General features: G+C 43.9%; 2 protein-coding genes across 2 annotated transcripts in view; one reads left to right on the top strand and one right to left on the bottom strand.

Moving 5' to 3' along the window:
- Window positions 1-45: 45 nt before the first annotated feature.
- On the bottom strand, window positions 46-2570 carry LOC115405173 (chymotrypsin-like elastase family member 3B). The gene is made up of 7 exons (XM_030114663.1): window positions 2523-2570; window positions 2308-2396; window positions 2103-2185; window positions 1707-1832; window positions 1355-1491; window positions 1088-1230; window positions 46-210 (listed from the first exon to the last, which is right to left on the bottom strand). Exons 1-7 carry the CDS (start codon window positions 2560-2562, stop codon window positions 46-48), a joined length of 783 nt encoding a protein of 260 aa, XP_029970523.1. The 5' UTR covers window positions 2563-2570.
- Window positions 2571-21037: 18467 nt separating this feature from the next.
- The window catches only part of clcn2a (chloride channel, voltage-sensitive 2a), a 43679-nt gene continuing 36761 nt past the window's right edge, over window positions 21038-27955 (top strand). Inside the window, exon 1 of the mRNA XM_030115675.1 lies at window positions 21038-21114. Coding sequence (XP_029971535.1) covers window positions 21064-21114 — 51 coding nt within the window. The 5' untranslated portion in view covers window positions 21038-21063. The remainder of the gene's footprint in view (window positions 21115-27955) is intronic.

The raw sequence follows: 27955 nt of genomic DNA, 5'->3' as shown, positions 1-27955 counted from the left end.
AAGGAAATATATCTTCCACATTTCTCTGCGTACAAAGGTTTGATTTCAGATTGTCACCTCGCTGATCCAGGGGATGAAAGACGCCACCCGGGTGAAGACGGTGGGCTTCTGAGGGGTGTTGCATCCACGGCCGTCCACAAAGCTGGTCACGCCTTCGACGTACCATCTGCCGTCTCTGCCCCTGCAGTTCAGAGGACCGCCGGAGTCTCCCTGAAGATGAGAGCAGGTGAGATCACACACTGAACCAACCCATTCTCGACAGACCCTCACACAAAAGTGAAACAGGAAAACATACGAAATACCAGAACGCTGAGATAAAGCAAATATAATCAGGGAGTGGGTTGTAGTTTTGAAATGAACCACTAGATGGCCACAAAATGCTCCATGAATTGCAGATCCAAGGAGTCTGTGATGCCCTGTGTTGTTTAACAAGGAGAGTTCACAGCACAGTAAGAAGACAGACTACTTTTAAACAAGTGAAATGATTTAAAATACTTCGCTAAATATAGATGCAAAATACTCAAGGTTACTCAAAGCTGTCTGTACTCTGGCTTTTTTGACAGTAAAACTTGAGACATATTTTCTTAAAAGGTCAAAGTTTAAATAATTTTGATATGTCATTATTATTGTCATAGACTGAAACTGATCATATTCTGATCCAAGAGAGAATAAGTGTGTGTTGTGAATTGTTTCGTTATCTGGTGCGGCTGCCAGATTGTCTGATTTTCGTAACTATATCTTGCCCCAAAAACGATATTTTGAGTTTTGTATGTATTTCAATCAGCCAGTTTCTAAAATGAATGAATGTGATGTAAAATGGAGAAAATTACATGATGGTTACAGGGGATGCTATCTGCTCACAGTTGAACAGAGGAATTATAAAAAAAAAAAAAAGTACAAAGTGTTGAGCCCTGAGATACACCTTTCTACCAAAGAAATTACATTTAAGTTACTTCTAGGGCTGCATTTAAACATTTTAAATGAATGAGGTCAGCTGTATTCACTTGCTTTGACGTGCCTCCTGTCAATAATAATATGCATAATCAAACATCATTTTGACTGAATGTGTCCTGCGCGCGTTTCTCACATGGCACGCCGACTGGCTTTCTCCTCCTGCACAGACCATGGTCGTCTTGGCTGAGCTCCCCCACCAGTCGCTTCGACTACAGACGCTGTGACCCACGACGGGAAGCAGGGCCTGCTGCAGGGTGGCGGCCTGCGGGCCGCCCGCTGAAGGAAACAGCAATGCACGCTTTGTATTTAACATTTTATAATAATTAAATCTGCCGTATCGGTTAGAAAAAAAAAAGCCCACTGAGCTCCGCATGAGTCGAGCGTTAGCGGCAGGCCTTACAGGAGAGTCGACCCCAGCCGGTGACATAACAGGGCTGATTGTGTGTGAGAGCAGCACCATGCTGTGGCAGACACGCCAGCTGCACCTTATCATTGACTACGGCGCTCCTCTCCAGTCGAAGCAAGGCAATATCGTTCCTGCACAAACAATATAGCATATTCAGTATAGCAGTGTAACAGGTGACAAAGTCACATTGTTAAACCGTTTCAGTAATCTTGTACATTTTCTATAAATCATACTTGAAAATGCAACAGCTTCACTTCACTGTTGTACAATGCTGGTCTTCGTAATAAATATCCTCCTCAAAAGATGTGAGAACCTCCTTAAATTTCATAGCAGAGGAAGGACAGACCCACAAGACACGCAGTTGTCGTTCCATTTGGGATGAATGAACATTTTCTCCACCATGATGGACTGCTCAGGTCCCTCCTCCTCGTTCATGTCATGCTCCGCAAGTACAACCCTGTACGTGTGGAATCTGCTTTGTTGGAGGAAAAAGTCGACATTAAAGACGCTGTTCTTCGCCAGTGAGTTATGAATTGGTGGTGCAGGATCTTCATTCTGTAATTGTTTTCTGAGACTTGCAAGAAGTTTATCAACCATGTGACAGGAGGAGTACGGATGAGGTTGCGCTGCCTCAGTTTACTAGTTTAATCTGGAAACTGCATGAGTTTTTTTTTAATAAACCTGAAGTTACTGTTGTAGTTTTAACCAGCAGCAGAAAACATAAAAAGCATCTTTTCCTCACGTGATGCAGTGTGCAGCAGTCAGGACCCAGTTAGGAGCGATAAGGGTTCCTCCACAAGTGGGGAAGAAAGACTCCAAAGACACCTGTGTGATGAAGAGCAATGACTAGAAGCGTGCGTGACCAGGTAATTGAGTAGTAATCAATAGTGATCCTTACTAAGAAATATCCTTTCTCGTGTGTCAGATGACTGTTTGCTGGGACTCACCTGCCAGGGCCAGCTGTAGGGTCGAGCTTCATCCCCGTTCACCACCCGGCCGGTGTCGGGCGGGTAAGTGGGCACGCCACACCCAGACGCTTCAACACAGTGAGAAAACGACACCATGGAAGATGTAAGTGCAAGGTAGTCCTCAAAGTATAAACACACCGCTCTCACAAATCCGGATCATCAGCCTGCTCCTGATTGGTTTGATGGATGCTCACCTGTAGTGACGGCCAGCAGGAGGACCAGTCCCCGCTCCATCTCTGCCTCGTGCAGAATGAGTGACTTGTCAAGCAGCCCTATTTATAGACGATGGTCAGACGAGACCAGACACTGCCTGGGAGTTTTCCCACTTTCGCCAGATGGAGAGACCACAGTACACAAACAAAGCCATCTGATAACGGCGAAAATGTAAAGCATATACATTAGAAGCAAACTGAAGCGTCGCAGTGAATCCATAATAACATGGTTTTTTTAATACATGTATGTTTTATCCACAGTTCAGATCGATTCTTACATATTGAAAGCTTTTTCTGGAAAAATGATTTAGCAGTTTCATCTGAAACACACATCAAAAACATGAGTGTGATAGAAATTAGTGTGTTATGACTGGAACATTCAAATCTTTTATCTAATTTTGTCCGTCCTACGAGCCGTTCCCGTCAGGACAACGGCAGTTTACACCCTCGACTGACCATCACGGAACAAAAAGAACAACCGCAAACACTCACGCCTCATCCAGAGTCACCAATCAGCTTCAAACTTGTGTTTTTGAACTGTGGCACAAAATTATTGGATCAATATCTGCATGTACAGAGAGAACATGCAAACTGTACAGAAAAGTCAATCCCAGACTCAATCTGGAAATATTCTGTCTGTGAGGTAAGAGTGTGACCTACTAAAGCCACATATCCATTTATAAAGCTGCTCAGGGTAGAAAGTTATCCTGTCTTTGGATGGGCTCCAGCCTCATGTCACCTTTTTTCAGGACGAGCATTTCATAGTCGAGTAAATTTATTCAATATTTCCACAAAGTGTTTTACAGCCTCGCTATGATGAAGGCAAATGCCTGACAAGAAGAGGAAGACATGAACTATTCAGCAGCATGTTGTCGCAATTTATTTTAGGGTCTTTTCGGGGTGAAATGGCAGTTTCAGCTGCCCGCAATGTCGTATTTTAGTGTTTTAGAAAAAAAAATATTGCTCAAAATGCAGACTATATGAGTAAATACAGCAATTTGATGACTAAACCTGAAGCTAATTTCCATCACTTTATTAGAATCTGTTCTACTTTTTGTTTATATGTATGATCGTTGGAGAAATCTTTCTATCTTTTTGTTGTTTAGCTTTCTTTTTCAACATTTATAAAACCATATAAAGGAGTAGATAGAACTCAGATTTAATAAGTCTGCCTCCTTCTGGTGTGTGTTTTGACAAAACAAGCTAAATGAGACGAGCACCGAGAAGCTCCTGTCTGACCAAACTTTACTCACTGCGGACACCTGTAGAGATTCTAGCGTGAACAAAACGGAGCCTGTCTGCCCGTCTTTTATTGCTCATCATCTCCCTTCAGATAAACAACTGAGTCAGCCCGCACCGGTTAAGACAAACACATAATGAGGCGGCTTTTCTTCTCCTCATAAAGTCAACGCCGGGGGCCATCTGTTGTCAGACGACGCTCTCCAGATTAACATGTCTCATGGAGAATAAGACATGGCGAAATTAATAACAAGTGTCGGTTTCTCACATTGGAGATGGGAGCCCATTTCAGCAGATGGCGGAGTATTAAAATGTTGACTCAGCTCAGAAGATCAGCTGAGTGGGATCTGCGTTCAAATATAACAGATCAAGCGTTCGGCCCTGGAGATAATCCAAACTAACTCGATTAGTAAAGAGATCCTGTTCGGAGCAGGAAAGGTCAGAGCATGCATCGATTAAAATCCCATTCAGACTATTACAAAACAAGATGTAACTCATCATTTTAAAAGCAATAGAATCGATGGGAACAGTGATGAAATCCTTTCATGATTGAAAAGACGAAGAGGCTCATGTGAATCAGAGCAAAATGCTGGGTGTCTCTGAGGAAGTCTTGTTCAAGACGACAGTGAGATATTCGTAAAATTTTAACATTGAATTAATATTCACTTCAGCAGTTCAGCTGTTTAATCCACTTTTTATTTCTTTAGCAACTTAGATCACATTGTGGTGAGGTTGTAACTAACTTTAAGAGACAATCCTGCATTTAATTCTACCATACAGTCAAGCCACTATTAAAAACGTATTAATGAGTACCATGATAAGGCCTCTTCTCTACATAAAATCTAAATGCAAGAACAGAACAACTATTGTTTCAAGTGAAGGCAGCATCTGGATCACATAACATGGAATGAAGTCCAGTAGTATCCTGTGAGAAGCACTGGTCAAATAAAATGTACATTTAAATGAACTGAAAAATAGTGGAAACATGATTTTCAAAATGTTAGTACTCTTCAACCTGCTCCTGTGTTAACTTTTACCATCAGTCACGTCGAATGTATTGATTACTGGAACAACAGCAACTTATTAATCAGTTCCTCCAGGAAGTTGTGATCACAACAGGGAACTTACCAGTAAATTCAACCAATCTCTTTGAATGTTTGTCCAATAACCACAACTTGACGAAACTGCAAAGTCACACCGAATTCCGGGAAATTGTTTAGATTTAAATTAATTGTTGCAATCTCAACTTCCTGGAAGGACTGATTAATCTTGAACTGACTTGGTCATATTGACAGCAATGAAAATATCTCAGATCATTGAAAAGAACATTGACGGCTGAATTATAGAGCTTCCTCCTGTTTCCAGGTAACTCCGTGTGAACTTAATGGTCATTAGACTGACCAGCTAATGTGTCACAGTGCTATAATATCGCTGCTCGTACACACAGCCATCTAAAAGTAGCAGTTTCTTCACTTAGGAATTGGTTCTATTTCATTTACAGTAATTAACGAGCGAGGAGCTTTCGATCGATGTACCACAAGTACCCGCTGGACTGCACCTTCGGGGACTGAAAAATAACATTGATCAAATCGAAGCGCGCAGGTTGATGAGGAGAAACCTGCCTGGAACACCGCTGCCGGTCTCAGGACAGGGCTTGGCTGATCGTGCCTGATGATCGAATTAGAGGGAAGTCTGCCCCCAGACTCATAAATATAAACTACCTCAGCATGAACGTAGAAATCTCTCGCCCAATTAAAGATGGCTGCAAATCAGAAGTGCACCATGGGGAGAAACCAGTGCCATTAGTGCATGGACGGTGAAAATCAAAGAGCAGAGAAATGCCTCGGCCGTCCATTAGTCAGGCTGGTTCACAGACGGAGGGAGGCTTCTTTAGCGTGACAACATGAGTCACCATCACACACATTAAACATAGAGTGGACACATCCAGCAGTTCAAGTCCAACAGGTGGAGCCGGGAGAGACAGAAAGCACCGTCTGTGGGAGGATGAGGAGGATGATATGATCCATAGTCACATGCGTTTAAGATTTTTACTAAATGCTGCAAATCCTACCATAAACGGGAGGTTAAATCAATTTGTTATGTATTTAAAATGGGCTGAAACCTTTTAGCTTTTATACTAAAATCACTTCATAGACATAGAAAGTGAACTCAAGACGTCTAAATTATTTGGAGGAGCTACCAAAAAATAAAAGAAACATTTCATGTTTGCCTTCATTTAAAAAAAAATGACTGCCTTGTAATCCAGAACAACTTCAGTATTGATGCAAGTTAAGGCCAGTACACACTACAGGATTTTTTCAATCTTCCCCGATTCAGAGACCACACACTAGAAGACAACAGAGGACAGATCGCACCCGATCTTCTCCTGCTGATCTTCTAGTGTGTGGTGTCGCTCTGGAGCAGACTACACACTACAAGATTCTTCATCAGAGAATTGGCTCCTCACTGTCCCAAATCTCGCGCAGTGACTTTGTGACTTTCCAATGTGACTTTGTGCGGTTTCCCTTCATGTGTCATCTCCACTATTAATAATAAGCGGAGAACTCATTCATTCCCTGAGAGTTCATTCTCTCGCTTCGGTATCGTTCCTTCAGCGCAGATGACCCCCCCCCCCCCCCCCCCCCCCCCCCCCCCCCCGAAAATTTAAATGTTCCAGTACAGAAGAGGGAAGCATAGTTTGAGATCATTTTCTTATAAATTACCCTCCATAATTTGATAATAATGCAGCCTATTAATGTTTTTTTACTTTTGATTCCCAAGTGGAGCAGTAGAATAAAGTTTTTAGTAGTCTATGACAAATAAAAGCTACTTTTTTAAATCACCAAATATCTTAAGACTTAAATGATTCTTCTTGTCCCCAGATTTGATGGTTTAAACCAGAATAAAAACTTGTTGAGCTTTGATTAGGAAAAGTTTCATTATACGTCCGCTCTGTCTCTCTGAAGGCACAAGTCAGCGGAAAGGTTTTTTTTTTTTTTTAATATTATTATTTAGTTTTTTTCCCCCATTCTTCCGTGATGGTTAATAATGGAGAATGATTCATTCATTCATTCATTCATTTTCTGCCGCTGCTCCCTTTCGGGGTCGCGGGTGGCATTATTGCAGGAGTTGCGGAGATGCAGATGAATGTATTAGATCAGGGTTTGGGTCTGATTGGAGGAAATACAGTTCATTCAGGAGCGATACAGTTATTGAGAATTAACCACCCACTTTCTGTACTGCAGAGTTTAGGAGCTCTGGCTTTTCTGTTTCACAGCCATACGTACGAGGGGGTACCCAAAAGAAACCGGAATATGGTCAGAAAATAATAATAATAATGAGTTTCGACTTCTGGTCGTCAGATGTGCTGCAGGTAAGCCTCATGCATATCTGTGAAAAGTCCGAGCTCCCAGAGTGACACTGACGTCTGTCAGGCGCTATATAGTAACAGAGTGCAGCTGTGCTCTGCGATTTTTACAAAATGGCGACATTGCTCGAGCAGCGCGCAAACATTAAATTCTGCTTTTTGCTGGGAAAAACAGCAGTAGAAACACTCACCTTGTTGCAGCAAGCCTACAAGGATGATGCTCTGAGGAAGACTCAGGTCCATGAGTGGTTCGGGTGGTTTAAAAAGGGCCAGATGTCGGCGCGTCAGGTCCGCTCAGCCATGAAAACAATGCTGAGCTGCTTTTTCGCTGTCCAGAGTATCGTCCACAGCAAGTTTGTCCCTCCAGGTCAGACTGTAAATCAGGACTACTACATGGAAGTCCTCAGACGGCTCCGTGAGGATGTGAGGAGGAAGCGGCCCGCGTAGTGGCGGAGTGGAGCCCAGTTGATCCACCACCACAGTGCGCCAGCGGACACGGCGCTGCGCGTCATGCGGTTTCTGGCGAAGAATGAGATGACTCTACTCCCCGATCCGCCTTATTCGCCGGATCTAGCCCCTAGTGACTTTTTCTTGTTCCCCAAGTTGAAGAAGGAGCTGAAGGAACAGCAGTTTGCAGATGTGGAGGAGGTGACAGGCAAATCGCAGCCGGCCCTGAATGGCACAATTACGCACGGGTATCACGACACATTCGTCAAGTGGGAAACACGGCTGGAGCGCTGCATTAATGCGGATGGGGACTATCTTGAAGGCGACGGTGGTGTTTTATTTTGAAATGTAAGAAATAAAAAGTTATAACCAAATTCCGGTTTCTTTTGGGTACACCCTCGTATATAGTGAATATATTTCACAGACATTTATTCATGTCTCCAGCTCTGACAGCTGAGGGGATTTTTTTTTCAAGCAGCAACACCTTGGTGAGACGGAGCTGAATCAACCTAATACATAAATGAGCACTCGCATGCAAACTCTCCACAGAGACACTGATGAAGAAACCATTTATTAACATCATGTCCTGTAAAGGTAACACGCATGCACAGTGATACCTTCAGCATAAGATCTAAAAGTGCAAGGCAGAGGGAGGATGTGTTGCGAAGTTTTTCAAATAGTCTTTAATGTGATTATTTAAATTCAGCTCACGTGTGAGGTTTGTCGGGCAGCATTAGCATAATGACTACTTTGCAAGACCTTTGTGTCACTAATTAAAGAGCAAAACAGATCAGGCATGAAAACATGACCCCAGAAAGTTGACTCTGGGCGCATGATCAAGCTGGACTTTATTCTCTGCTGATACTGATTTATTTTAATCAAGTCACAGTAAAAAAAAAAAATTAAAAAGCTGTCTGTAGGCTAAAGACTTTCTAAGAAGTCAAAATAAAGTATGCATTTACATTTTAGAAGTCTACTATAAACCTTAAAGCTGTGATGTGTTCATGTAGGATGGCACAGAATTATACATTTTACTCCTTTTGCAGGGTTTCTTGAAACAAACAACCTTGTAGTTTTCAGCAGGTTTACATTTTTTCCCTTTTTTCTATAGTCAAAGTCATTCCAAAGACAAAGTGCTGCACATAGAAGACACGCAGTGCAAACCAAACCTGCCCGCATACGGTATAGACATAAGTCACCCACAATCAAAATATAGAATATAAGAAAATCTATCATACAGAACAGAATGCAAATAAGAAAAATTCAAGAAAACGAGTACAAGATTTAAAAATAGAAGTTAGACAACTGAAAATGTGCAATACAGCCCTGAAATGTGCAGTATACAGTGCAGTGTAGCCTCTGGATGTGCCGTAATAGTAGCTTATACTTCATATTTCTCCTCATCTGTGCCAAAAAACATCACAGAACCATTTGGTATATCTTTCGCTGTCCTCTGAACCCTCAAACTGTTGGGTTGTTCTGCAGAGAGCTTCTGTCTTCATGAAGAGTCACAAACTTCTCCACTGTGGCTGAGATCAGCTGACTGTTGCTTGTAGGTTCGGGGTGCGTGGAGTCACCGTTGGACCCTGCTGGTACGACCAGAAACCACAAGAGTGAAGATGCTTTTTTAGAAATATGTGCCAAAACTGAATCGTGTAACGGCCAGCACCCACATACTGCGGAACGGCTCCGCTGCGCTGCGCGGCGCAGCGCAGTTCACAGCACTCACGCAGCAATTACGCACCCATTGAAGTCAATGAAGTCGCATGCAGAGCGCGCCCACTGCCTGCGCGAGTGCTGTGTCGAGCGTCCGCCCGCCGTCGTACTGCGGAGAGCTCTCTGCACAACTTCGGTCCAGTTCTGTTTTTGCCGGAGGCGCAGCGGAGACGGAGTCAATTTCTCATAATGTCAAAGCACCAACAGGAAACCAAATGAGTGCAACATCCGTTTTATCAAAACAAATTACTACAAAAGTTGGCTTTTTTTATTCCCAGGCATATTATTTATATAAATATCTATATAGATTACTATTGAAGCTGTCACACATGTTTTTACATGTAAATAAAAGCGTAAATATACACTTTTATGGATGAGTGTTTTGTTTTGAAACCTGAACACGCTCTGGCGTTGCAAAACAAAGGAGTACTGGAATTTGCTTTCCTGCTTGTCAGACTGGGTACTAGCGTTCAGAGCGCAGTCGTCAGCAAAAAGAAAGTCGCGGGCGATGTCGTCCTGGACTTTAGTTTTTGCCTGCCGTCTCCGTAGGTTGAACAGCTCTCCATCAGTTCGGAATCTGAAGTCGACTCCAATGTCACCCTCACGAAAAGCGTCCGTCAGCATGGCCGAGAACATCATACTGAAGAGTGTCGGAGCAAGGACACATCCTTGTTTCACGCCGTTTGTGACAGGGAAGGGCTCTGATTGCTCTCCATCGTCCTGTACGCTCGCTAGCATGCCGTCGTGGAACTGCCTGACCAGGGAAATTAACTTTGCAGGGCAACTGAACCTAGCCATGATCTTCCAGAGTCCCTCCCGGCAGACAGTGTCGAAAGCCTTAGTCAGATCCACGAAGATGGTGTAGAGGCTGACATTCTGCTCCTGACATTCTGCTCCCGACACTTCTCCTGAAGTTGACGTGCCGCAAAAATCATATCCACAGTGCTGCGACCCTGTCTGAACCCACACTGACTTTCAGGTAATAGGCCATCCTCCAAGTGGTCAATCAGGCGGTTCAGCATGACTCTGGCCAAGATCTTCCCAGCAACAGAGAGTAGCGAGATGCCGCGGTGGTTGTCACATGCCTGCCGATTTCCTTTACGCTTGTACAAGTGGACAATAGAAGCATCCTTGAGTTCCTGCGGGATTTTCTCCTGGTTCCACATGGAATGGAATAGCTCGGTGAGCTTCCTGATCAAGGTTGGGCCACCAGAGGCGTAGATTTCTGCAGGGATGGAATCAGCACCAGGTGCTTTTCCACTCGATAGGCGCTTCACTGCTTTTTCTACTTCCGCTTCGGTAGGGGTGTCTTCAAGAAAATGTTTGATTGGAACCTGAGGCAGCCTTGTGATCGCTTCTTTATTGGTAACCGAGGGGCGGTTAAGTACACTACTGAAGTATTCTGCCCAGCGTTCAAGTACCTTTTCCTTGTCGGTGATCAGTACGTTCCCATCTGCACTGAGGAGGGGAGACGACCCCGACGAAGTAGGTCCGTAGACAGTCTTGAGCGCACTGTAGAAGTTCTTCATGTCATTGTGATCAGCATAAGACTGGATCTCTTCGGCTTTCTCACTGAACCAAGTGTCCTGCATTTGGCGTAACTCCAGCTGTACACTTCTTCTGATGTTGTAGAAGGCAGCTTTCTTGGACGCTGACGACGGGTCGCTGAGATGTGCTCGATGAAGGCGATGTTTCTCGTCCAACAAAGACTGAATGCGATCGTTGTTGTCATCAAAACAATCTTGGTGCTTTCGTGTGGTGGGACCCACCACCTCTGAGGCAGCAGCGTACACGATACCCCGAAAGATCGTCCAGTCGGACTCAACATCTTGTGAGTTGAAACTCTGTTGTTGCAGTTTGCTGTCGATCTCTTCAACCAGAGACTGCTGAACACGCTCTGGCGTCGCAAAACAAAGGAGTACTGGAAGTTTTTAAACTCGAGAGCAAGCATGGTTGACAAAGAGAAACTGATCCTGGAGGTACAAGAGCACAAAATACTCTCTGACACCAGTCATCCTTTTTATAAAGACACCAGCAGAAAGGAGAACACTTAGGCAACAATAGCTGAAGTTAATAGTTAAGTAAATTGTAGCGATATAAAGTGGCTGTTCAAACATGTTTTCATGGAGATCGTCATGGAAACATAATCCCACGCATGTGCTGAGCTCATGTCTGGTCAAAAGGCGGAGTGCTGTGGCGCAGCCGTACCGCATCAGGTGGGCGCACTAGTACGGCTGCGGAACGGCTGCGACCTGCGCAGCGCAGCGGAGCCGTTCCGCAGTATGTGGGCGCTCGGCGTAAGCCCATTCAGCACTGGCACTTCAGAAACTTGAAGATTTTTTTTCATTTGTGGCTTTCACAGGACTTTCTTTTTTCCATTGTGGCTTTAAAGAATGACGATCTCACAAGGAGAATATGCACTGCTTTGTTCTGCGCTGAATCACACAAAGTAACATTGTGACTCCCAGAGCAAAGACCTGAAAGACAGATTTTTCTGAATCCAGGATATTTCTACACCATTGGTGACTGACTTTGATAGTTTTCAGTTATATTTATGTTTCTAGTTTGACCCTTCATTTAAGTTTGTCATTTTTCTTATTTGGTAATTAAATAGGGATAAAACAAATTACATGCTCTCATTTGCATTCGGTTGTCCAAGCGGGTGCATTACACATCAATTACAAAGAAAAGCTTTTATAACGTCAGGTTTTTGTTACTAGTAAAATTTAATTCATTCATTTAATTCATCCTTTTAATGTGCATATAACTACATTAAATATATTACTTAGTTCTTGGTATAGCAGTTTCTGTTTGCAGGCACTGCAATGAGATTCTTCTTGTAGTTTGTCTCCAGGTTTGCTCTCAGCTCAGGATTGATTTTAACCCTTTTCTCTCTGTCTTTAAATCCTTCATGTTTCTTGGCAGCTGGAAATTTGCGCTCCCACACAGGTCTCCAGTTGGGTTGAGGTCTGGAGACTGGCTTGACCCCTCCATGACCTTAATGTGCTTCTTTTTGAACCGCTCATTCAGTGCAGCCGTTCACTGACCCCTCCATGCTGTTGAGTTGCCCTCTATCCTTTGCAGAAAAACATCCCCAAAACATGATGTTTTGCAGACGCACGATGGTTGATGGTCATTTTGTTTCGTCCACTTTCCAACAATGGCGAAGCTGATTCGTGGAGCAGGTGTGCTTTGTATGTATGACAGGTATAGTCAGGAGGATTGATAATTGGTTGATGGTACAATGCTGTGTGCCCAACGGGCACCAGCCAGTCTGTAGAAGCCAAAAATCTGGGTGAGCTGTTGGGGATCAAATACTTATTTCACTCAATGAAATGAAAAACTTTTATAACTTCTATATTGTGTGTTTTTTTATGCATTTCCAACTAATAAGCTAATAATCAATAAGCAACCATGAAAATTTGGGACTGTTCATTTCTATCAAAGTGGGCAAACTTACAAATTCGGCAGGGGATCAGATAATTATTTTCCCCGCTAAAATTGCTGATGTCTGTGCAGCAGTGATCCTGCACATCCTGTCTGTCTCGTGGCCTTTTCAACCTTCACACCTTCCTGAAAACACTGGAGGTTTGATGCCACAGTGCTCCTCCGGTCCGGTGTTACAGATTTAATCACTGAAGAGTTAAGGCCACACAGTGGTCGAGGATAGCTCCAAGTATTTGCTGACATAAGGTTGTTTTTCTTTCTTTTCTTTTTTTTTCTTCCCAGAATGCATTGTGCATCTCGGTGCAGGGTGTGTGAACTGGTGTGAAAAGGGTTGCCAAGCTGTTATATTGAGTCTGCAGGTCAGGAGACAGACAGTGTTGGGTCTTTACAGATACAACAAGGAGACTGGAGGGTGAGAAACATCCTCCCAAGAAGGGAGGGAAGATTTATTCACAGGTCTAGAACAGGAGACGATCATTTCCTCCCCAGTGCTTTGTTCATCTCTCAAACATTTTTTTTAGTCTTCACCGGTGGGTTTGGTCCCAATGTCTCACACATCTGAGGCTTTCATCCAGAGGAGCAGGAAGCCTGAATGAATCCGGGAACACACGCTGAAGCTCAAGCACCACAAGTGAGCTCATAACAAATCCATTAAAATGCAAGTTAAAGTGTTCAGACTGAGTTCTCACTGCTTAAAGCCGTGCCCTGCCCGGCTGCTCCCGATGAATCCACATCGGTTCCGTTAAGAAGTGTGCCAGGTGGAGAATGCCCTGAGTGAACTGTGGCGTCTCAACAAAAAAAAAAAAAAAGAGGAGCTTGTTTTCTCACCACTTGATTTGCCACCTTCTCATTCAGTTGTGGGAAGTGCGAGTGCTATCTAGCCCGAGAGCAGGATGCGCTCCAACGTTTCTCTGCTCCACCACACAGCAAAATGTGGTGGTCTGAATATAGCTTTTCATTGATATTGCCGGGACTATTTTTCCTTTCACTTGGTCTGAGTTAAGAACTGATTGCTGACTGAAAGGTTGAATGATTCATTATTGTGAAATAATCAGTTGACCCAGGTGACTTCGAACCTGTTCATCACGACTGAAGGGTATTTAATGTCTTGTGAAGCTCGGATTCATAAAAATCTTATCAAAGGCAACTACTGTGCACGGTGCATCATGTGGGTGTGTGTAAACAGCGTGGGTGTGTAACCCACAATAACTTATCAGTTTGACATTGTGTTTTGCTGTATCTTACAGGGTTTATTCACAGTGTAAGCCAGGCGTTTAAGATATTTATTTCATGTACTGTATCTTAACTTTTATGATGCGTGCCTCATAAAGTTGATTGGTTTTTAAGGTGTGGGAGGAGGAGCCCCCTCCCTGAGAGCTTCAGTCACTTTGTGAGCCCCTTTTTAAAATGCTTTGAAAACCCTCAGGGTTCAAGAGCAACAATTGCAACTGTTGCTGGTTTTAATTCTAAATTGTATCTGTTCAAATTCATGGCTTTTGCTGGAGCAGTCAATTATAATTTATCTGCATTGCACTTAATCAAGTTCTTAAGTGTAACAGTTTTAGCCACCTTTTTATGTCAACTGAAAGGATAATAAACAACCCACAGTTGGGTTTTTTCCTCACATTAGCATTTAGTTTGAAAATGCCAAAACTAACACCAGGCTGGAGAAAAAGCCAGTTTGCTTTTTGTTTACATTTCATTTCACAGGCGATTTAATCACGTGAAGCGGCATAATTAAAGTTATTTATGTTCTATGCACACATTTGGACTCTGACTTTCTACCTCGAGGTTATAAGAGCCAAATAAACAACTGCTTATGTACCCGCAGAAAATATAATTTCCTCTCATCAAAGCTCACAAAAAAGGGGTTGAAATGACCCCCTATAGCAGACCTCCTTCTAATGTAAGCAGCTGGACCCCCCCCCCCCCCCCCCCCCCCCCCCCCTCCCTCCCTCCCTCCCTCCCTCCATGGATCCTGTGTGGCTGTTGCGGGCAGGACAAGGTGAAACCACCGCCACCGTGTTTACCGACCCGCGGGTTGCTTAATAGCTTTTCCTCGCTGTGTTCATCATCCGGAGGGAGCAGTGCAGCACAACAGTCTTCATCCGGATTCGTGCAAATCATCCACCGGGTTTTGATGCCTGAGGGTCGCAGCTGGAGGACGCGGTGACTCGTCAATTCAATTTACCATGTTGTGGGGGGGTTAAGGAGGTGTAATAGCTGTCAAAGACGCGGATAAGAGAAAACAGGGGCAATGCGCCATCCATCCTGATTTCCACACACACGCGCGGAGCCCCGGCAGCCTCAGGACAGTGACTGAGTCTCTCTCTCTCTCTCTCACTCTCACTCTCACTCTCTCTCTCTCTCTCTCTCTCTCTCTCTCTCTCTGTCTCTCTCTCGCGCACAGGCTGTGATTGAGACGCATGACGCCTAAAATCTAAAACTAGACCACAAAGTATTTGTTGCGTGTGTTTTCACATTCAATAGAGGGGGGAGAGGGGGGGAGGTGGGGGGTGGAAAGGTGCAGAGGAGGCATGAACACTTGACATGTTTTTTTTTTTTTTTTTTTTTGCCTCCCCCCTCAAGCCTCCCCCCTGTCTCTGCAGACAGTCCCGGCCGCCGTTAATTAAGACGAATGCGCGCCGCAGCTCCGCACATGATGTCAGGTGCGCCTGAATTTCTGCACGCGGGGAGAAACTTGCGGGCCCGAGCGCTGCCGGCACCCGCATTGCATCACGGACACGACACCCGGTACCCCGCTGCCTCCCTCCCACCTCAACAAGCGCCAATGAGGAGACCGTAGCGTCTCATCACAGAGTTTCTTGGAGTCACTCTCTCTCTCTCTCTCTCTCCCTCTCTCTCTTTCTCGTGCAGCCGCGCTCGGCCGTTGTCGCTCCGGGGCTCCAGAGCCGCCGCGCGCCGCCGCGGAGGCGCAAAGCCGGTAATTACGCGCCGCGTTGACAACTTTGGCGCAGCCCCGCATGGATTGCGCACCAGCAACAGGCCAATCTCCGGGACCTGAGATTCCCCCTCCGGCGGAGTGAAGTGTGATCCCCGAGAGTCATCTGCTGCTGCCGGGTCGCAGCATCGATTAAGTGAGCGCGCGCAGCAACCTGTAGCTGTGCGCCCCTTTCATTTCAGTCATTATTCCACCGAGGCGCAATGGAAGGACACAGCTGACGGTTTCGATTCCGGAGCCCGAGGAGGAGAAAAGGAGCAAGAGGAGGACAGCAGCTCCAGAGGAAACCGTGAGTATGCTGCGTCCTGGCAGGATGTTTCTTCTCCTGTCTCCCTCCTCTATCTCTCAACTGCCTAACGCGTGCATCTCACAAAGTTTGTCCATTCCTGGCTCAAGGGCAAATGGTAATTGAAGGACTAATTGCCGTCTGGTGCATTTCCTGGTTTACTGTTGTCATTTTGTGCCTGTTTCTCCTCGGTATATACATTTTCTGCCAGCCGTTCCCTCCAAAAATGATCGACAAAGGAGAAACTCGCAGCACAAACCAGAAAGAGGCACAGGTGGTTGTGCATCCGAATGTGCGATAGATCCTCTTGGTGCTGGAGTGATGCTACAGCAGAGTGTGTGAGAGGAGACATGCCCGGCAGCACATGTGGGACATGACATTGTTGGCTCAACAAAACACAAAAGATTCTAGAGCTCATTTTTAGAGAAGTCACACAGAGGAACTTCATTCATGCAAACTTTAAAAGCTTCAGAAATGATTAAAATTGTAGAGCTTTGGAAGGATGGGTTCAAGACCCCCCTCCACCCCACCTCCTGTCATTTTCACCCATGGAGGGGCTTAATCCATGTTTTATTACATTGAGGTCCATGAATAAAGAGCAACTTTTGTTCATAATAAAGTGTGCTTTACTCTAAACTTCATTAAGCTTTTGCTTTATTCTAATCGTGAGAAGTTCCTTGGGTTTATTTTTTTCATTGTGAGGACAGAAGAACCCGTTGATCCTTCTTGTCCCCGTCACTCGCTTTGTTTTCCATCTTGCTGTTGAACGTGTCCTAAATGTTCAGGTGTCTTTGTGCAGATGTGGGTCAGTGTGTTGGAGCTCGGGGCTGCAGAGCACCTAGTTCCTCTATCGGGGCTAACTGTCTGTGGCTAGCACCCCCAATAACACGAGGCTCCATTCCTAAAGAAAACTATTGGGATTCACAGTTACTGTCATAAGATATGGAATACATTATTAATTAAGTTCATGAATGAAAGTTGATTGTTTTTTTTATTATTATTATTCTTATGACTTCTGAGAGTTGTGAGATGGCCTCTGAGGCCTCTGCTTCCTACTCATGCCTGTGGACCAGCACTTTGATCTGGTGGCTTTGCCATCGGCCAATCAGCTGCACTTTTAAACAGGCTCCCCCTTTTTTTTTTTTTTTTTTTAATCTGTCAGCCAGTCGGAGGTCTTCAGTCCCGGAGGAATTCAGTCTTTTAACCTGCGAAGGATCAGAGAGCTCGGTTCATTATTATTCAAACGCAGCTTTGCCCGTGACCAGTTGAATTGTTTAATGTTCTGCCATCAGTTTGTCTTGCGGGTGAGTCGCTGTGGTGGTCGTCCAGGCTCATAACAATCCAAGGAATTAATGAGTCTCTTGCCTAAATTCCCCTTCCAAACTTGACTGCATTTTGGCAAATATCAAGGAGGGTTTGGCTCCTAACGGTGAAGCAGTGAATCCTTGGAACGGCGGCTATCTGTCAGGTGTGAGGCCGGGTTGGCGCCACATCATGCCGTGCAACAGATTTCACTGCCAGTGTGTCACACCTCTGAAAGCCTTCAGTAAAGATGCCTTCTCACAGTATTAGAAGTGTGGACACCGAAAAAAGAAAGGATCCGGGTGTTTATGTTTGAGATTTTAGTGCTGAATGCAAACTCTTCTGAAACATAAACACACACACACACACACACACACACACACAATCCACACATCTGTACATGTGTTTATGCAGTGAGCATGTTACTGCATGATGTCGATGCTCCTCATGATGGACAGTGAGCAGTTGAACTGTGGTTCTTTGGAATAATATGTGTAAATGATGCAGATGTCTCCATTGCTTCCACAAAAGCAAGTCCACAGTTCAAACATAGCAGATGAGAATATGGAGTTTGCATGTTCTACATGCAAATCTGTCCTCGTTATCCAGTGTCCTCCTGTAATCCACAGTGCCTGGGTGTTTCTCAGCTCAGTCCAGGATGTGCCTTGCCATTTTCTCAGTGTTATCTGACAGGCTCAGTCCCGAGTAGCTATGAAATGAATAAAGCAAGTATAGAAATGATGGATGAATGAGGTGTTGTATAAACTGTGACCCAGTCTGTGTCGTGCTTTGTAAGTGAGCACCGGTGTAAAGCGTCTCACTAGGATGGACAATCAGCTTCAGCATTCAGACGGGCGGTTTCAGATCGTTTAGCAGATTGTTCATACCAAGTCTGAACTCTGTCAGATAATATCTTAAAACAAGGTATAATAAAGATAACGAGAAGAAGAGTTCAGTTGATCTTCACTTGTATGTGAGTTACTCCAGTCTTACTGAACGTTGTGATCAGAGTCCAGCAAAATGAATAAGCTCTTTCTTTATGTCTTCCTAAACTTATTGTAATTTCGTGGTAACACACAGCTGAGGCAGCAGATGAAGGACAACAAAATCAACATTTTAAATACTTTGCAAGCATAAGTGTAAAAAAAACAAAACAAAAAAAAAACAATTAAAGATAAGCATGAAATGTGATATTGAAGTTTGACGGAGTGTTTATCTTCTCTATGTGTAAAAACAAACGTGTGATCATCTTTATAAAGGTGCTAATTTTGCATGCAAACACTCTCCAGTGTGTGAAGTTTGTGCTTTCATGTGTGAATGCAAATGTGTACTATACCCATGATAATTCTGAGTACTATACACTCCTGTCACTCTTATGACATATTGAAGGTAGTATTACCTATCTTCAACCCAATCTGTCTGCTTTTTACTTTAGTTTTGAACTATAAAACATTTCCATTGTCGTCCTATTTACTTTCTTCTTAAGCCGTCTGACAACACCAATGCAGTTTTCACCAGAGGGAAAGAAAAGAGCTAAATCTGAGAAAATGAAATATGGAGTATTTTCTTTATTGTTATAATAAACCATCATCCAGTAATCACTTCTAGTTTCCCCCTCAAGGCCCAGACTGTGCATCGCCTTGGCGCTTCAAAGAGTCGGGGAGTTGCTGTCATTCGGGCTTAGATTGCATCAACGTGAGAATGTTTAAAATTTTAAGGGGACATCGGACTGATTTCACATGTGAAGCACCGTTTGATGGTGCCGCAGACTGCCGCACAGCCGGTCTCAACCGTTAGAGGCTTTCCTGTGGCTCCCAGAAGAGATTTGTCTGAGGACATAAGTGAGATGATGCCATTAGGGCATTGAGGCTTAAGATTTTTTTTTTCTCCCCTTTCTTTTTTTAATTCACTGACTGGCTGCGTCACAAACTGAAGCCGTGGAGGGTCCTTCAGAGGACCCAGCGTCTAATCAAGTCCACTAATGAGAAGCTCAGTGAGACGCAAACATCCATTAAGTTTGTCTGGATTCTTTGGTTATATATGAATAATAGTGATGTGAAGAGCGAGAGAGGGGATCGGGAATACCAAAGTGTCAATTACTGAATTAAGAATCAACTCATTTTTACACTTTTAAAACAAAAATGCTCAAGTTTAAGGATGAACTGTGTATTTTTTGAACAAAATCAGACTTAGAAGTTAGAATTCTCTGAAAACATCCATTAGAGGCAATCCACATGATTCCCCATGTTGAAAAAACGTGATTAAGAAGATGGGTGGATGTGTAGTCTGTGTGAGCACCTGTTGAGAGATTTAAAAGTGACCAGTACAAACTCTCAGTGGCGTCTGCACTTTTCCAGCAGCTTTCAATTTCAAAACGAGCCCCGTGCTCCAGTATTGAAGGTGTTTCTTCATGCTTACAGGTTTATCACCATTCTGCTACAGTTTTCCACGCAATACATGGAAGAACCTTTATAAAATTATTAAAAACTCACCTCTTTAATAGGAATGTCATACTTTTATTATTTAAAATAGATGTGCAGAGGTGTAGATTATCCATGATCTACTATTGTGAATTTGTCTCAGAACTTGATGGAAGCCTCTTGGATGAGAGAAGAAATCTGAAGCAGTTCAAGTTCCCCGACTGGAAATGTGGACTCCCTGACCTGAATGACCGCGTGCCTCCCAGACATTTTTCAAACTTTAATTGTCAGTGGTGTTTGTGTTTCAGTTGTCTTTCTGTGAAATCTGAGACTTATTGCTGGAACACTTCTAGAAGGTTTATACAGATGGAGACTTTGTGGTATAAATGACCATTTTAAAGTGGACTTCTAACGTTTTAATTGCAGTGTAGCAGTATATTCAAAATGTGACAACACCTTGTGTGTCATCTGATTTAAAAGTTGGCAACATTGCTGCATTCAATAAACAAATACATGTCCTTTGTTTAAACTCAAAATAAGTTTCACGCGCTGTCAAACTCTTTGAATCAATACAGGCTGTAGGGACCCAGTGGCAACTGAAAGCATTAGTCTCTGTCATTAGTTGCATACTTTCAATTAGTATAGTCTGTGGACTGTACAGTGATGTGGTCATTAGCACTCCTGATTAATGAAGATGGCAGTTTTGCGCAGGGGCCACGTGCATGTTCTCCCTGCACTCCCTCCAACAGAAACATGCTTTTGTTTTGGTTTTCGAATTGGTGTTTTATTGGTGAATCTGTTGCCAGTTGCGGTGAATAGTGAGTGTATGTCTCCTTTTATGGGCTGGCATTTTAGCCCATTCCCAATTTCCCAGTCTGACTCGTGTCAATCATCTCTGCTCATCGATCCTGATCACTATACACATGCACGCTCTCACACACGAGAAGAGAGAAAAAAATAAAATAAAATAAAAAATTAAAGCCCACGTAGCATCCTCGTCCAGCTCGCTGAGTCCTCTGAGACAAGAGCAGCTCGGTGGACGTGGAGGAGGGAGGCGGTGTCTCACCGGCTGAAAAACACCGCAACACACTCCTGCCCGGCGCACACACGCATGCACACGCATCCGCGCGCGCCGTGGCACCGGCGCTTTGCATCACGCAGCGGGGGCTCATGCTCGAGAACCTGTTACTCCGTGCACGTGTGTCGGCGGGCGCCGCGTCCTGCAGCGCACGTTAAAAACGAATCCGCGCCCCGGACAGTCTCAGCAGGAGGGGGGGGCGGGGGGGGTGGTTTCTTCGGGGGAGGGCGGGGGCGTCTTTAATGAGGATATTGCGGCGATGGCGAAGGACAAGACCGAGAACCGGACGCTCCAGTACCAACAAACTTTGGTGAGTGTCGGGTGAGGCCATGAATGAAGCTGGGAGTCGTGCGTCGGGCGCGCGCGGCTTCATGCGACTGCAGCTGCTGCCTGCTCGGCTGTGTGGAGGAATGGTGAAGCCACCCAGTTTAATAATCCTGTATTAATTCGAAAGGACAGCTTTTTTTTATTATTAATATTATTATATTAATAGTATTAATATTTAAAGGGTTTTTTTTTTGTGTGTGTGTTTTAGTTTTTTGGGTGATCTCTCCCTGCTCCCACCTTGATCCACAGGTGTTGCATCACTTCCAGCCTCATCCTGCTCCCACCCACATAATTAATTCTTATCAATTTAGATTTCACCAAACCATGTCAGATGAATTTGTTCAGCCTAAGAAACTCGTGTATAGCTATCTCTGATCACTTTATGTATGGCTTAATGGGTCATTATTAAGATGTTAATAACCTTGAAATATAGATTAGAGCTTTGTAATGCTTTACTGAGCTCTAATGTATTTTGCTCACGTCCAGTTTCTCCCTTATCTGGTTTATTTCTCCTGCAGATCTGGTGCCCCCCTCATTTATCCCTCTGTCATCTGTCCCTCCACCCTTGTTTGCTGTGGTCCCTTCTAGTTATGAACTAAAAGTAGAGGGTTTCTGAATGTTAATTGCCTCATGCACCAGTCTCCCCATGCAGGACTGACAGTGGCACCCCGGAGCCCTTCACACAGGGATATCAATATTCAGATAAAGGGACACAGAGGCACCGAACTGTGTGCTGCTGCAGATATCTTTCTGGTCTTTCCTTTCTTCATCTTTTTGTGCATGCATCTGCACAAGTGCACAACCGCGGGTTATCTGTTGGCCGGTCTGTCCTCGGTTAGCTGTGCCAGACTCTAGTGGCACAGAGGTGCTCTCTCTTCCTTCTTCCCTGCTTGTGTTGGTGTTGAGATCGATGCTGCGCTGTGTGTCTCGGTGTAAAGATCAATAGTAATGCAAAATGGCAGTCAGAGTCTCTGAGAATTGGAACGTGCTGTCTTGCTCCCACCCTCTGCTCTGACCACAGCCTTCAGATCAATGGCTTTGTCATTCACTCCCTGCATACCAGTCCATTACTCTGAAATAGACAAATTGTTTCTGCTCACACATGCAAACACGTGTCTTGAATTCTGTTTCCCAGAGTGCAAAGTGGCAGCACTGTTCACCTGATGTGTTCCCTAAAATGAAACAGCATGTGTTTTTAATCTTGCAAAGCTGAGCGATGCTGAAAGATAGATAGGAACCAAAACGATCTGATAAGTGAAGAGCTCCGTGTAGCTGCGGTCTAAAATTGGATTGTAATATTGACAAAAGGATCCTTTGTGTTGTATTTGCAAAATTCAGAGGATTTTCATTCTTGCGTTTGCTTGGATTTTGGGAGCAGAGAGGCACTCGTGCCGTGGCAGGGCTGAGCAGATGACACAGAGCAGATAGAGAAATATAGAGATCGATCTGATAACTTCTCCGCAAGGAACGAGCACAGAAATGTCATCGCTTCCTCTCCAGCTTTTGTGCTCAAAAATGCCAATTCCCTCCAGTCTATATACATTTCTGGCTGTAATCTTTTAATAGAGTTAGGAGCCGATAGGATGCAGTGTTTACAAAGACAATGGGACAAAAATAAACCTTTCATTCAAAGCTCCAGTTGGTTCTTGGGTTTTCCAGTCAGTGAGTGTCGCTGCTTAACAGTCTGTTATGATGAAATGTGGAAGGTAACACAAACGTATCACATGAATGACTGGATGATTGATGCGATCATGTTACAGACGCCCATGTTAAGGCCACAGTGCTTATGAGAGCAGCCCTGAAGAAAACAATTTTCGGATATGTAAATGATACCCATTCATACATTGTGCGCTGATGCTGCACCAGCTGCATTTCCTGGAAATTGCTGCGAAAGCATTTTATGATCCCTGCTAACTTCGCTGAACTCATTATCTGAATGTAGGCGCAAAACAGAAAAACAGGTTATTTATATCCAGCGATTTTCATGAGAGACGCAGTGTGGGATGAACGCAGGTCTTTATTTCATTTAGCAGCCGTTGTTTTGCGTGCGAGGTCGCCGCCGGGCTCCATAAACAGCGACTGACAGTCGGAAGGCAACCGGTGTTTTGGCGCACGGGTCAGTGGCTCGTACGACTGTCAGGCAGCGGTGCATGCTGGGACGGCAGGTAGTGGCTGGCTGCCTCCCCGCCGGGAAGGGAGCAGGTAAAGCCGGAGACGAGGCAGACGGCGACTTGGATGTCGGAGTGGCGCAGCCTTCCATCTGAAGCCTCTTTCAAAAGCCTTTTATTAGCGGTGTGGGAGGTCTGCGTGTGTCATAGGGTGCATGTGTTTCTCTCTTTTCAGAAGCGTGGGTAAGTTAAGTCCTGCGTGCGAGGTGAGTTTGTGAGTAAACGTGTGTGCGCGTGGGAGGGCGTGCGCCGCACCTACGCATACGTAACTTTCCGTGCACGCCTGTGAGCGCACGGTTGGATCGCTTGTCGGAGCAGATGTTAGTGACGGCGCGGCTCATGTCCCCTCAGCAGCAGGCGGCCTTCAGATTTCACTGCATGGAGGATCAAAGTCATGATCCACCTGAGAAAGGAAACAAAAAAAAAAAAACCTCAGCCCCCACCCCCCCACCCCACCAGCATGGAAAGGAATGAAAAAACACCACTGTACTTACAGTACAAATGCTGCTTGCCTTTCCCATGTGTGTGTTTGATTAACCTGCTGCACTGACTGTGAAGACACTCACCTATTCCCACTGTCCTTTTTTATCCCTCCTATTTCAATATGGATAAATATTTAAAACCTCACTATTGCAACATTTCATGTAGAATCATCCTCACGGTGGTGCAGAACAGGAGGCTCGTCCTTGTTTTCTTCAGTTCGGTGAAACTATTGGCAGACGGGTCACGTTGTTGGTCTGATTATAGACTTTTCATCAAACATGCTCATACAAATCAATGCAAATCACAAAGCGTGTGTTTGTTTGTGTGTATGTAAGATAAGTACCTGTGTAAATACAGATCTCACGCGCCACTGCTGCAACGTAATGTAAACGATGTCTGGTCTGTGTGTGAAAGAACTCGAAACACAAATTTGAGGTTTGTCATCTATGATGTGAATTTTGTTGCATCAGGTTTTTATTTTTTTCTCTCTTTTTCCTCCAAATTTGCCAGTTTTGTGCAAATCACCTAAATTTAGAATTTGATCATAATTACTCACTGCTTCTTCAAATCATGGTGGGAGTTAACAACTAGATTATAGCATCTTCCTACAACCTACTAATGTAAATTTATTACATTTACCAACCCAAATAGTGCCACTAGTTCAATAGCATGTGTAATACTGGAACCGTTCAGTTTAGATCAATTCAATGAAGTTCCATCAGCCAGTTTTTGGTTGACAGGGATTCTCAGAAACGTCTCTCATTATAATATGTGATTTCTGACACTCATACTGACTGGCGCAGGCTCTGAGTGACGTGGTCGAAACTGGAAGTAACTGCTTTGTCATTCAGTGAATCAGCAGAATTGGATAATGGCGAACACAGTGGACAGTATTCAGTTTTCATACAACTAAAATGTTGCTGGGATAAAAAAAAAAAAGAAGACAAATCCTAATTTTATCCTTGTATCAGCAAACTCCACTAAGGGAAGTCATTTGTATTTGACCTTGGAGTTGCTGTCGAAATGAAACACATTGCAGTCTAATTGATTGTCGCCAACTTGGAATACAGCCATTATGATTTGTTTTATAATTTCAGAAAACAATCGGGAACAAAAGGATGCGTCTCTCCCCTCACACTAATCATGACTTACAACAATACAGACGGAACAGCAGTGAGCAAAAACAACCTCCACAGAAGAAGCAAACCCTCCAGTGTGAGATCTGTTGTCTTCACTTCTCTTTTGTACTGTTTGTTTAAAGTACAATGGAGCAGTGGGTAAATATGGACATGCTGCTTGCAGTTTACTTCCATCGCTCGGAAGGATTTGTCGCTTTTCAGACGAACAGTTGCGACTGTACCTCTCCATTTGGTGCGGCCGCAATTAGAAGTAGTGCTTGTGCTTTGTGGAGAGAGCTCAAGCATCTGAAAAAGATCCAGATACTGTACACATTTACAGTATGTTCTGGTATTTTTAGCTCCTCTCTCTATTCCACACACACACACACACACACACACACACACACACACACACACACACACACACACAAATGTGCCTTGTCTTCAGGGGGGTCCAGTTGCTCATAGTCAGCATTCTGTCCATTCTCCCACACAGAAGCTGGCATGAGTCCAGTTCTGGTCCTGTCACTTGCAAATAGTGCTGTTACCTGCACAGCACTGAACGGGCCGCTGCAGACGCTGCAGACACAAAAGAAAGAATCAATCTAATTTCATTCTGGTCTAAGAATAGACTCATTTTACCGTGTGCATAAACCAAAGAGCCTCACTTTAAAGTCCCTTAAATGTCGTTCAGCATGCTCGAATACTTGCACACTTTGGTGAATCTGTCAAGAAAATGCAGGGAATTAATAACGTGCGATCAGAAGCGAATGGAAACCCAGATGATGCAACAAAAACAGCAGGGGGAGTGTGCAAGAATAAACATCAGCAAATACTGGAAAAAAATGGTCTAGTTCATGTAAATTGATGAGCAGAGTGAACGATTTGCCTGCTGTCAGACAGAAGTTTTAGGGAGACAACACAGACACTCCACGACTTATTGCTACTGACACCTTTTCACTTTAACGATGCGTGAACGTGCCAGCCGAATTTTAATGCTCTGCGTCAGACGCCACGTTCACTACACATGTACAGCTGGGGTAATTTATTGCAATCTGATGCTTCATGTTCTATTACATGACAATATGTTTGAAATGTGACTAAGTAGCGTGACATTACGGACCAGCGCTTTATGGCCGACTTCAGCAGCCGGCTTGACATTTGTGAGACGTCGTTCTTCTGCACTCTTTTCTCACATTTCCACTCCGTCTGCTGCAACTATCTATTAACCCAGCAAGTCCCGGAGCAGCGGGGACACCTCGTGTCTTCAGAACGTCAACGTCAAACACTTTTTTTTCCCCCCTCTGATAACCCACCACTGATGAAATGTGTCATTATATATAGTTGAAGTTATGTCAACTGCAGCTCTAAAAGGAGAAGCACATACAATCATTAAGGGTACAAGCAACTGAAGTTTCAGATCTTAATGGATTAAAAGAGAAATACAGAAAGTTACTGTCGGCAGAGAAGATATTTTTAAATACGGATCCTGCAGTAAATCACTCCTTCTTAATTTCTTCATTGAATACATGATTATAAATTAACCTGCAAGTGTCTGGAAACTATAGAAATATGAAACACGACTTGCTTTTTATCCAAGTCAGACAACTACTTGGGATTATTCATGTTGAATATGTATAAGTTATCTGCATTGAATTTAGTGCATTAAAGGCTCAGCAGGTAGAACAGGTGATTCAATTGTCAGTTCAATGTCAGGGCGTCCTGAAGCAGCATGCTGTTGATCTCAGCCGTCCCTGTGGGGACAGGGAAATGACAAGCAGAGAGCGGTTAAAGTGATGCACAGGGAAACGGAAACCTTCTAAAGCTCATGGTTTTGTCCTCAAAATGCAAATCTGCTTTAGATGTGCAGAATCCAAAAGGCCTTCTGTCTGAATCCAAACAGAATGTGACAATAATAATAAATATCCCTGCGCAGGAATCACTGCTCATTGCAGTGTGTGATATTTTAAACAAGGGGAAACGTTGCAATTTTATCAACTGCAGAAAGCTCAGAACAAATAGGAAAGTCATCACCATGTGGGGATTTTTGTGGATTGAGGTGTTTTGATTGATGGCGCCCAACAGTTTTCTCAGAAAAAAGTTGTAATCTTTCCACAGCCATATATTTTAGAGAAGCCAAATGGGAAATACAGTGAAGCAGCACGATCAGCATCTCTGGTTAACAAGCAAATCAGTTTTTTAAACTGACAGATATATTCTGCCCACTCCCCTTCTTCTTTCTACCCTCCTCATTTTCACTGAATTATATCTTCTTTTTTTCTTTTTATTTGACTTACAGCTCAGAAATGCAAATCTATTCATATTTCATTAATATGTCTTCAATGGAAAATCAGTAACAGCCGCCATATGCATATTAAATTGTTCAAGTGTGAAGATTTCCTTTCTCACTTTGCCCTGGAGTAGTTTTTCATTTCCACAGTCACCAATGAAACTCCAGTGTTTTAAGATCCTTCAAACCTTTTCTAATTCTGACACGACTCTGTCGTTGTGCCTTGTAGTTGTTTGTATCCAAACCTTTATTGGGCAGTCATTAAAATATTTATTAATTGAGCATTTCAACAATGTTGTTTTGGAATGTTGCATGATTGATGTTTCCTCTTGCTTTGTGACTTTCTGGAAGCTTAGCATTGAAAATCAAAACAACAAAATGGTATTGATTTTCATATATAATAATGGAGAGGTCTCGTGGAAAGTGTCAAACTGAGCCTTTTACAGTATGTAATTGAGAAGATCTCCAAATGAGCTGAAGTCCTTCAACAAGCCTTCACAGTCCGGTGTCCTCGTTCTGACCGTGTCCTGCTAAAGTGTCCTTTTAGACTGGAATCACTGGATCAAGCTGAAAGTGACTGGATCTGGTTTCTCGTGTTCCCTCTCCCAGGTGATCACCCACCCTTCATTCTCCTGTTTTCTGCTCAAACAGTCCATTTTTAATGGGATATCAGTTCAGATCTGCAATCGCTCCTTTTAGACTCTGTGTCTCAAAACGGGATGTAAATTGCACATTTTTAAAACTGTAAATCTGTAGATGAGTGTT

This window comes from Salarias fasciatus, chromosome 18 (assembly GCF_902148845.1).
Source record: "Salarias fasciatus chromosome 18, fSalaFa1.1, whole genome shotgun sequence".
Classification (NCBI taxonomy): domain Eukaryota; kingdom Metazoa; phylum Chordata; class Actinopteri; order Blenniiformes; family Blenniidae; genus Salarias; species Salarias fasciatus.
Note: the sequence above shows the minus strand (reverse complement) of the source record. Positions and strands in the feature narration are given on the sequence as shown.